We start from the raw sequence: 12,922 nt of genomic DNA on the forward strand, positions 1-12,922 counted from the left end.
TTCTAAACACTTGTACGAGTATTTCTGCAGAAAATTCCAGAACTTTGAAGTGTTTCTGTTGATAAAATAAATTTAATTAAACTATCATCGGATTTCTGTGCAATGACAATCATTTACAAACTATTATCAATCTATTACAAACCCGTACGCATGCAACAATATTATAATTAATTAATGTATTAAAATTGTTTTGAACGTGTTTTACAAAACAAAAACAGGTAAAGAAAAATTCTGCTTGCGTTTTACGAGATTTTGCAATTTTTCTGGCCACATAAGGTTTTAAAAAAAGGTTTGTAATTTATGTTTATATTTACCAATTGAATAAATAGCACTAGGTTTGATTTATATATACGTGTGTGCATTGAAATTCAGTAATACAATTTTAAAGATTTGAAATGATTAAATGTCTATTTAGACAGTTTGTATTATTTAAACTGCAAATGCAAACTGAGAAACCTTTTGCATTTTTTTCAATAAATCCTTTTACAATAAGTCCTAAAACATATACAGGTATGGAATAAATTTATTTTACTGCTTATTTAAAATTATATACTTTATAGAAACAAGGATGGGTTTTGCAAAATACTGAAAGGAAAAATTATTTGAAATGAAAATGTGACTGAGATCATATTTTTTTAAAGATTTTAGATAAAAGTGTATATTTTTTTCTCAGAAACTGATTCATTAATTGCAAAATTATTCCTTGAAGTTATTAAGAACATTCTAATAAATACAATAAAAAACTGGGGGGAAACATTGAAAATTGTAGGAGAAGAAAGACATTTTAATTATAAAATTTTTCAATTTTAATTATAAAATTTTTCAATTTTAATTAAAAAAAATTGCTAGCAAAAACTTTTTTTCAGCTTAAAACTATTTTGTCTTACAAAACCATTTAATAATATTCATAAAAAGATAGATGAAAATGCTTAAATAAAAAAAAATCATTCAAAAAATACCGAGTCCCTTGTCGCGTTGAAGCCGATATGCACTTGTTTTAACTTTAGTTTTAATTTGAACGATATTTCTGGAATACCTAGCATTAGAAAACCTTGTCTGTATTTGCCTATAATTTCCGTATCTTGTACAGTTGTATCTAATTTTGGGGGGATGCTGTCACATCTCCAGATATCTACCAGCGCGATTGTTTCGCTGACAGTCCAGCGAGCAGTAACTAAAATTAAGTGAACCGCGCAGTATAGTACGGGAAATCTCCCCATTTGCCCTGCTTCCGAGAGGTAAGGAACATTCAACCAAGTTCTACCTCCAATTTGGCAAGGCAGTTAATGCTTGTCCCATGTGAATGGGACACGTTGGAAGAACCGGTTTTTGTTACTGGTCATATCTGCTGTTGTGAACGGGGCTTAAAAAGTATTAAATTTGTTTATTGTAAAACAAAAATCTATTATCTCATCATCAGAAGAAAACTAAATGTTTGTAGAAAAAGAAAGCAAGGGATAACAACAGTGATAGTACATGACATCACAATATTTAAGAATTGGTTTCATTTCATAACCATATAATTTAATTGTACACATTCATTTAAAATAAATTGTTAAATCATAAATTGTTCAGATATTGATTTTGCCCACTGCCTTCAGTAGAAACATAAATTATATAAACAATACCATTTTTTCTCTCATTTATAGAACACAATATTCCTCTTTCCTATGTTAACTGCTACCCAGTTAATTGGGAGTTTACTGTATATATCACTCAACCAATTTCAAATAACTTATGAACTCAACTTTTATTCTTTAAATGGCACCACCCCTAATTCAAAAATGCCATCTGCAAATTAAAATTTTTTTCACAGCAGATGGGGAAAAAAAAAAAAAAAAAAAAAAAAAATACTTTTTTTGGGGGGGGGGGAGGGTTGTTCCTGAGGACAATCTGCCAAATGAAAAACTTCTCATCATTTCAAACATAACTTAAGAGGAAATATGAATCATTAGTGACTGAAAATACTTGTTTCCTTTTGTAGTTACACCTAATGTATCATCCAGATTTAATAGCCATAGATATACAATATTTTTTCAAAAAGAATTCTCATTTGTAAGATCATTTAAAATTTATTTACATGTATTAAAAAAACTGCACAAATAAATCTAATAAATGGTAACTCACAGAACGAAATTAAAAGGAAATTAAATAAAGTAGACTTTCTCGGTAGAAAAAATTTAATAACCCAACCTCTTTCGGCAAAAATTAAATTTTTTAAATAGATCTCTTGGAGAAAAAACAATAAAATTACCAAGATATCTTTAGTTAAAACTTTCTGGGTCTACATACAAATAGTACTAATAATTGCAATGCAGATCGAGTTTTTAATTTGTACAACAATTATTAGTATTGAATTAACTTTTTTAATGCAAAACTCTAACATGACATGGAAAGTTCTTAAGCAAGAATATCAAAATCCCATCAGAAGAGGATGTTAAAATCCAAAAATTCTGTACCTAATAAAATTCAGTGTTGTATGACCCCTAGTATATTTAAATCTTTTCCAATCTTTTCTTTAAATCAATTATGACAGCTCCTCCCAAAGGGCTAATTTTGTATGTTACGGACATGTTTTCATATAAAAAAAAATCTTTCATAGGAAACAGCTTACAGACTTTTCTTTACAGAAGTCCCATATGGAAAACTATCATAATTTTAAGGCCTTTCTCAGGTGAATTGTTTCTTAAACTGACACCATGGATTTATGACTAAACTTTTAAGAGCTGTTTAGACATTCAGGTTTTCAAAACACCCTAAATAATTTATACAAATAAAAAAAAAATAATTTTTGATAGTGATTGTTTAGTATAAGGCAACCTTTAATATCAAACCTGAGCTATCTACATTGTAGTGAAAATTAACTATGAATTATTCTGAAAACTAAAGCAATTTTTAAATGCCATGTATATAATCTTATTTTTTTAACTGCAAATAACTAAAAATGCTATAAGCTTGAATAACTAATTTAATGGAAATGCCATTTTTCTGGACTATATAAAAAGTTATTCTACTGAAATATATATTAATGAAACCTTATGCAGATATTCTTTCAAATGGCCTTGTCCAAGAATTCCTACTTACAGTGTAGCATTATAAAATACCTCCTTGAAAGTAGTCTTGTATGAAAATGATGAATAAAGTTTTTAACATGTATTAAGTGGCAAATATTTTTTTTAAATCTAATAAAGTTAAAAAAACTACACTTATAAAGAAGCATATATTTTACCAGCTTTCAGGAATACATACACACACATATAAGACATTTAAAAGGCACTGTACATTAAACTGAAAATCTGAAATGTGTTTCAGTAATGAAGGTCTTAACAAGATGTTTTATTCTAGAAAAGAAATCAGATCATTCATTTGTTTCTTAATAAACAAAATAGGAAAATTTTAAAAGCATATAAAAATTCTACAAAAGTTTCCAGATTGTATATTCCATATTAACATAAATCACTTATTTTCATGCAGCTTTTTGCCCCTCCCCAAAAAAATGCAGTACAATATATTAAAAAGTTAACAAATTTAAGTGTGCAAAGTTACAGCTGTGTTATTAGCAAAATATTCTTGTACAATAAATAATGAAATTACATACTACAGTATTAAAAATACTACAAACTAATCAAATGCTTTGTCTTCATTTCGGCAGAAATAGGATGATTGTCACACATTCTTTACAAGGGAATTCGAATGTGGTCCTTTAGCAGAAAGCACAGAAATTAAAATAGCATCGTCTACATTTCATAAAGCATTTATAAAAAATAATTAGCAAAATTGAGATATCAGAAAATTCCCACATAAATAAAATTCATAAAATAAGACAAAAAATGAAACATCTTTTTTTGAACTATTTATATATATACACACACATACAGTGAACTTAATAAAAACAAATATTTACAACAAAATAAAATGATAGATTAAAAGTTTGATGAAACTACTGTTAATATAAAATACAACCATTTATTAAAATATGTAACATTAAAGTCTATTTGAAAGTTCAACTTAAATCAAATAATCTGGCACCGTTGTAGAATTTCAAAATTTAAACTTGCACGATAGCTATTCTTTGGTATAATACAATTAACTGCAGTTGGAATAAAAGTCAAAAGTTAAATTTTATTTTATGGTAGTGGGTGTTGGTTATCTTTAAGTATAGAGGTTCAGAAACAATGGCAGTGTTAGCATTTGGATTAAATGCAAGCAAGTTCTTTTATACAGCTATTTTTATATGCCTCTTTATAGCCTCTTTTCCTATACTTCATTCTATAGCATGAATGTTTTAAAATAAAAACATATTTTAAAGGAAAGTCCAAAAAATTTAGAAAGTCATCCTGAAAACTGCAGGCTTTGGTTTTAGTGTTTGATTATGGATTTGCCATTAATGTGTTCTCTCATCCTTCATTCTAAGACAAAATTCAGTTAAAGAACCAATTTAGTATTATACACATTTTTAAAACACTTATTTCAAGACACAGTAAAAGGTATGTATAAAAATTACACTTGCATAGTATTTAAGCGATCAACTAAATATGATTACATTTCTCTTCACAAAATTATTCAATACACAAAAACAAAGAAGAGTATAACTACATTTCTGTTAAAATATTGAAAGACGACATACTTATTTTAAAATTTTCCTTCAGCTTGCCTGCTTTAAACAAGGTTTCAATATTTTCAAAATAGTCAAACAGGAAAATCAACACAAAATAGGATCTTAATTGTGCAAATATGTTGAAGCATATATGCAACCAACACACATATATACAGTGAGATATCATGCAAATAACCAAATTTAGTATGATAGAAAAATTAACTTCAAATTGCAATTTAAAAAAAAATTCTAGATTTATACCAATTGTTAAGATACATAGATAATAATTATTTAATATTAACCTGCCCTGAAAGGTTGAAATACTCAAATATGTTAATTAGTTCAAAAAGTGTTGATATGTTATAACGCGCAAGCCTTCTCCATCTGCAACAAACATTGCATGACTAGCCATTTTTATCACTAAATCCATAACCATATAAATAAAGACTTATTTGGGCTGACAGGAAAATACTGATATCACTATAAAATGGCACTCTTAACTTTGGCAAAAAATTTCTTCAGACTAGATTTCAGACCAATAGTCTAAGAGAAAAATAATTATATCTATTAAATTTTTTTATGAATTTAAGAATATTATGGTAATAATCCAACATTAATATAGGAACAAAAAAAGTCTGTTTAAAAATATATGCTCATTTGTGTCATCAAATACTGAATTATTCCAGTCCATCAAATTTATTACAAATGCAACAAATTACTTAAACCTGATAAAAATGGAAGTTTCTGAAGCAAAAGTCTCTAATAAGAAAAATGCAGGTATGAAAGTGTTAGTTTGCCTTAAACTGAGATATAGGTTAATACTTTTTACATGTGAAAATTTAGTGTGCAGATTTAAAACAAGGAAGTGAAATCAGACAACAACAATAACTATTCGAGAAAGGTATCTCCATATGAAATATGAATGTAGCATGATATTCTTTCACATAATTATAAAACATTATCACCAAGTGATTTTAGAAGGAATATCAAATTATCAATATTATTTTTAATTGCTACATTTTGCATTTTATTCAAGAATAAAATATATTTCTTATTAAATCAACTTTTAATGGTTTTGTTATTAAAATACAGGGCTGCTCAAAAAAAGTAGCATATCTTCAATACTAGTACAACATTCTTTGGAATAGCCCACAGCCCCTTGTTTTGTCTGCTGACCGTTTGTCTGTACAGTTGATAGCATATAAAGCAGTGTTCCAGCTTAACCACTTGCGCTAAAAAGATGTGACAAGCACGTTGAGATGCTTTTGTCTCAAACCGTGCGCAAAAATGAAAATAACGTGGTCCACACGTCGCCTAACAACAAGATTGTTTATTTCTCGAGTTACAGCTCTGGATTGCATTTGCAGATGCAGAGCGGCGTAAATGAGACACTTTACCACTTGTTATATTGTTATATTGCAGCGCAGGGCACCGCAACCGTGAAGTTTAGCCGTAGCGCAAGTGATTAATTTTGTTCATTTAGTCAATATTACTAAAAGGTGTGCTAATTTTTCACAGGCCACTTTGTATTAAAATGTATGTTCATTTATCTATATAAATTGTTTGGAAATTATTCATGTATCAGAAATTTTCATAACAAAAACTAAAGATTTTTTACCCCTTGTGAAGAAAAATGCAGTAGTGTGAGATAAGACAAAAAAAAAAAAAAAAAAAAAAAAAAAAAAAAAAAAAGCATTTAAGTTATTCACTGAAATTAAAGGTTTTTATACAGAATTGCAAAAAATTGAAGAATGTCAACATTCTCCAATAAATGTCAACACATACTTCAGTGAAAGACTAAATATTTGGTTATATTCTAATACATTCAGACCTTCACCAGTGAATGTCGACAAGCACAGATGTACTCTAGTGGAGATCAAAATGAAAAGCCAAGAAGACAGAGAGGCATTGTAAAAGCAAATTGCTCTTGCACATGCTGCAATAAATAACACTGTATAATATCAATCATATAATCAAGTAAAGTTTGTTATTGGCATTATTTCCTTTTCTCATTTCAACAGTTTATTTACATTTGCTGTTACTTAAGCCTTCTCCTATTTTGACATATTATAATGTGTTTTAATGATGAAGTACGACTTGAAAATAAATCCAAATTATTTTTATTCGGTGAATGTTGACACTTGCAGAGTGAGAAATACAGATATTTAGAAAATATTTCAGACATTGACTGTGTGAATGTTGACATTCTCCAGATTTTGCTCCTTTCATGGTAACATATATATTAAAAACATATTTTTAAAAATAGAGAAAAAAGCATTGTTTAAAACACTAAGATTAGTTCACATATTTATTAAAAGATTCAGCTATATATTCCAATTTACACAACAATGTGATTACTAAATAAAATTGATGGTTGAACACAAATTTATTAAATTTTTGTACTACTCATTTATTTTCTTTTAAAATTAGTCCTGCTACTTTATGTATCAATCATTTGCTAGCACCTGCAGAGGCAATGTTATCAATATATATATATAACAGTTATTGGCAAACTCATTCCTGAACATTTGTATTTTTTCACTCAAGATTCAAATTCTTTTCATAATCCTTAATAACGAATCTTAAAAAGGTCACATCTGGAAGTTATTTTAATACTCACATCCGTTAAAAACTTAATTCTTTTTAGTGGATACGAGTATTTATATATATATATGTTGTGCAAGGCCAAAAAGTTTTCAATCTAAGTACAAAATTCCTGAAAAGACAAATGTATGTCTATTTAAGTACCACAATATCAAGTTATCAAAGGCAAATTGAATCATATTTATTTTAGTAAAAAAACTAAACTGACTGGAGGTTTAAATCGAGCCCACTATTTAGCAATCACATTTTGAAAATTCAAAAAATTTTTCTAAGATAAACGTAATACATAATGCTGATCTGTTTCATCAATTTAACAATCAATGTTAAATATCCTCTTTTAAAAAAATATTTGATATCTACTTCAAGGAAATTAAAATTAAAAAACAAAAGTCACAATTTTAAAATTTACTTTATATCATGATTCAAAGTAAAATTCTCGAAACCTATTGATTTCACGTTGCAAATCAACAGCACATAAAGCAGACAAAAAAGCAGAAGTATGGTTATGAAACAATCAATTGGATCATTAACAACTATAAAAGTACATTCGAATCTCATAGGCGCAGTAAAATAAAATGACAGTGACTGTGAATATTAACAAGAGCAAATACAAGTTTGTATTACAATTAATTCTAGTTCTTAAATTGTATTGTAAACTGGAATAAAAAAACAGCAATTCTTATCAAATACTTAAAATTCTATATACAAGAAAATAATGCTTGAGGCAAAAAATGCAGCCTGAGGAGTTATCCTTTGTGGTATATGTTACATAGATGGGTGTGCTATGCCAAATCCTTCTACTTTGTGGCTACAATTTTGTTCACAACCTAAAATAAATAATCACAGCTGATAAGAGAAATTAAGAATGAATTTAAAAATCAAACTGAAATTCTTCGATGTTAACTTAAAATGTGAGATAATTAATAAAATTATTAAATAATGTATGGATAAATAAACTTTTCAGACATGTTCACTGCTAATAAATTTTATATGTTAATCATAAGAGATTAAGTAAAATAAAAAAAAAAAAAAAAAAAAAAAAAAAAAAAAAAAAATTGGGGGGAAGATGGCAGGATTGCCTGCTTTTTATTAATTCACCCAATGTGAGTAAAAAGAGTTTTCACAAACCTATGAACACCTACAGTTTTAATAATTAAACTTGGAGTAAATAATGTGATCATTGTTAAAATCTCAAACAGCTTTCTTTAAGGGAGCATTAAGTACTATGAAATCTGGAAACCTTAGTAGTACAAGCAGTGAATTATTTGCTTCCAATGTATTAGCAATAGGGATTAAATCCTTAACACAGTTATTTGTTACATTTCTTTGTTTTTTAAAAACCACATGAAAAGCAATGTCTTGAAAATACATGAAAACTAGTTTAATAAAAATTATTTATTCCTTCAAATTTTTGTTGCTTTTACAGGACGAGGTTGATAAATTTTATTGTCATTCAAAAGAATATTTACCTACTTAATACCTAGCATATAAAACTACAAAGAATTAAAAGAATAAAATTGCTAACTCATCATCAGATGAGCTTGACAGTTTATACAGTTAAATACTTATCCCAAGTCTTTAAAAATAATGGAAGAAAGTACTGATTTTATCATTTTTACACTGCTTTAAGATGATGAAAAACATAAAAATTTATGCGACTTTTCTTACGAAGCTTTGAAATTCCCAGAGCATTATTTCTACAGTATCTATTAAATTTAATTTAGATTCAGAATAATTGCTGAATTATTTTAGATTTAGGATAAACATTCATATCTGAATTTTTTTATTTTGGATTCTAAGGCATTCTGATATTTGAATGTTTTAAAAATTAAATTTCAAAAATGGATTTGGTACTTTATTTTACAGCATAAATGACAGAAATATGATAAAATCAAAAACTTACTTTAGACAAATCAACACCAGTTAATGCTTGCACTGTTGGTGGCAACTGACTGACTAACTTTGAAACTTCAGACGTTACTTTGTCTTCACCTCCAATCAAAACAATTTCATCAGTCTTCGCAAGAGGTGCAGCAACTTCAGCAGCAATCTAAATAAATATTTCCTTTATTGCAATATGTATCAGAGAATTTATATATTCATCAAATTCATTCTGAACTTTAGCTAAACAAAAGAAATAATGAAGGAAAATAAAGTATATAAAGATAAGATACTAAAGACTTATAAGGACAACCTACAAATGAATAAAAACTTGGAACATAAGCTAACAGATTGCTGCTTGCTTATTTCTCTGGCAATGATAAAGCATATAATGACCATCAGCTAAAGAGAAGAATGTTAAGCAATGCAAATTAACAAATCATTAAACTTTTGATGGTTATCAACGAGCTCAACTTGCATTCTAATCATGTACAAATGAACACAGCTCGCATTATATTTACAACTGACAGATACAGCACATATTTGGGAAGCTAGAAATGCTTAATCATACAACCACCAAAGGGTTAAAATAAAACTATTTCATAGCTCTATGTAAACTGTGATACTAGATCTAGAAACAAAGATGTTTAAATGAGAACATAATGTAGCCCGAAATCTTTAATAAAAGAAAATAATCTATAAATGTAAGTTTAATGAAAATATCAAATTAAAACTGAAATCATGAACACAACCATCCATACAGTTTCTGCTTTTTAAAGAAATAATGGAAGAAGAGACACTTAAGAAGTTTGTTATGATATAAAACTCTTCTCGTGAACTAGTTAAAGGTAACACTGAAATAACTCCAAACCAAACATAAAATCAAACATAAAATTTCATGTCTCATTACTGAGAGTTTAAGAATCCAACCAGTAAGAAAATCATATGTTTTATAACCAGCAGCTAAGTAACGGTGTAAAATTATTTTTTATGTCAGCTCTAATATATATAAACTAAACTTACATTCTTTTGCATATACTAGGTCCAGGATGTGCAATTACAGCTATATATTGCTTTCTAAATCTATATATATTTCATTAGCACGTGCCATTTTTTCAATATTAAAAATATTCTATTTGAATCTATTATAATAAATAATAAGATTTTTGAAGGCAATTACAAATGATTTTTATAAAGAAAATTTTATTAATTACTTAATCATTATAACAATTATGACAAGCTATCCTAACTAAGAATTCACAGCGAGATGAATATGTTCTTGCTTTAAAAATTGAGATTGCAACAAAAGCAGAAAATGAAATTATTTGTCTATGATTCACAGTAACCTCCTATAAAATACATACACAAGATCTTTTTAAAGAATGATTTTTTAGTATATCTGACCTAGACAAATCTAAATGCATACAGTGAATTTCACATGCTTTACAATTTCCTTATATCCCTTTAATACCATTTTTGCATGATTCTAGCTAGATTCCATGATTAAAAATTTTAAATATTTACAACTAAGTGGAAATTTGAACTCAGTAATTGGACCAACTTCCAGACATCAGATGATAGAGATGGAGATCTAAATAGAATTCTTGTATAACAATATATTCTTTGAATTTATAATTTTTTCGTTATCTTTCATACAAAGTATGCTCAATACGACATTTAAAATGCAAGAACAAATAAAATGAGAAAAACTCTGGTCGCAAATAATCCATAACTAATTCTTATTATAGATCAAAATTAACACTTTTGCCATTAAACTCTAGAAAAGCTAAAAACAAAACCAAAATAAAACAGCTAAGATATTAAAGCTAAGCTAAAAATATATAAAATCTTAAACATCACACATGAAATAAAGAAACCATGAAAATGAAGTTACACTGACTGAGTTTTGCCCAAAATGAAAAGCAAGAAAGGAACAACATTTGAGGAATAACAAAAAAATGTTTAAATACCCTTTAAATCTTAAGAAGTTAAAGGTACAATTTCACAATTGAAATGCATACTTTTCTTTCATCATTTCACAGTAATGGTAAAATTAAATGTGCATTATTTATTTTGTAAGTTATAATTTGGAAACTAATTCAGTTGAAATAAACTAAATTTTAGAGAGAGAATTTCCCCCAAATTTTCAAAAGTTTTCCCTTCATTTTTTCCTATGTATACAGAATACAAAAACATAAACTGCACATAAATACCTTTGGTAATGATTCTAGTACTAAACTCATAACTGCAGCATCACCATACTGTTTATAGGCAGCTGCTTTCATCCTCATTTGCTCAGCTTCTGCTTTACCTACAGCTTCTATAGCATATGCTTCTGCAGCTCCAATCATTTTAATTTTTTCAGCATCAGCCCTTGCTACATCCATGGTTTGTGTTCTAACAAAAATAAATAAAATAAAAATGCATATAATTATAAAAAAATTCCTTAAAAATATTTTGAAATAAATTCTGTTTCTATATTTGCCTTTCTCTCTGCTTTGAATGCAATGTTATTGCTATTGTTTTTCAAAGAAATATAGATGTATGCCAACACTCAAGTTTAAATTCTAAAGATATGCTACTTTAAAAATAGTGAACTGGCTTATAAATTTTGTGTGCAATAAGTGTAAAGAAAGTCGTATTTAATAAAAGATAAAACTGAACAAGGCTTTAAATTACACATACAATGAAATTATACTAACATATGACCAAGGCAGAGATATTCTTTTATAAAAAGTGAAAATAAACTGAATATCAGTTAACATGCAATTATTTACAGTTGATCAACAGCATCCTTAATTCTCTTTCAAGGAAGCTGATTTGTGAGCTATCAAAAGCTTTCATTTTTTAATACTGTACTGTTGTATTACAAATCTATGAATCTCCAGATATTTGCAATAGATTTCCAAATTTTACAACAGTTTTAGAACCAATCAATCATACTTATTCTTTTCAACAATGTTTATTTTGATGTTGTTTATTTTGATGTAACACTAATAATTATACAGTAATACGACAAAAGTTCATTTTGCATTTTAAATGAAGTAAAAATTTATACAATATATATTATCATAGAAGACAAGACTTAAAACAATCATAAATTTAAAAAGAAAAAATATTTAGAGTATATTTAAACGGGCAAATAAAGTGAAATCATTCACAAAGAACCATCTTCAAAAGTTACTAATATTTCTTGAAATACAGTAAAAGCCTGATTACCTTGGCATATATTTTAAAATTTAACAGTATATTTTAAAATGTCAAAAAAATTTTTAATGAAAAATTATACAATGAGAAACACATAAAGCCATCATAAAACATGTATAGGGTTATTACTCAGAACAAACTAAAACTATAGCCAAACAGCATGAGTTAATGTCAATAATGGATAAGCATGACATTAAGATATAATTAAAAGATTTTTACTTTAAACTACTTCTAATTTAGTAATTAAAACCAATTTAGTTTTTATAAAGGCTGTTGTGTTTTTTCCTTTGCATTTTGAAAAAAAATGAATAAAGTTCAAAGCCTGTCCAAAATGGTTAGGAAATGGACTATGGCAAAGCAACTCAAAGGCTATCTGTGCATGGAAAGGGATGCCTTCATGGAGAATTTAATTGAAACTGGCTCACATCTACACTATACATGGAAAAAAAAAAAAAAAAAACATGAACACTCCTCCATGCAAGTAGCCCATTTACATACTCAATAGCATGCAGTAGAGTGCATACAAAATCCCAGAATTCAGACATCAAGAAAAGTATGCATTAATGAATACAATTTGTAACTTTACTTAAAAGCAGAAAAAAAAAGGGGGCAATGTAACATGAATAATTATGA

At 27.5% G+C, this 12,922-nt stretch overlaps 1 protein-coding gene across 1 annotated transcript in view; it reads right to left on the reverse strand.

Moving 5' to 3' along the window:
* Positions 1-1,865: 1,865 nt before the first annotated feature.
* The window catches only part of Flo2 (flotillin-2), a 34,403-nt gene continuing 23,346 nt past the window's right edge, over positions 1,866-12,922 (reverse strand). Inside the window, exons 7-9 of the mRNA XM_035357440.2 lie at positions 11,296-11,479; positions 9,105-9,251; positions 1,866-8,028 (exon numbers count right to left, since the gene is read on the reverse strand). Of these exons, the coding sequence (XP_035213331.1) occupies positions 7,999-8,028; positions 9,105-9,251; positions 11,296-11,479 (361 nt within the window). The 3' untranslated portion in view covers positions 1,866-7,998. The remainder of the gene's footprint in view (positions 8,029-9,104; positions 9,252-11,295; positions 11,480-12,922) is intronic.

The sequence above is a fragment of the Stegodyphus dumicola genome, chromosome 3 (genome assembly GCF_044657685.1).
Source record: "Stegodyphus dumicola isolate Sdum_Otavi_A_Nest chromosome 3, ASM4465768v1".
NCBI classification, from domain to species: Eukaryota; Metazoa; Arthropoda; class Arachnida; order Araneae; family Eresidae; genus Stegodyphus; species Stegodyphus dumicola.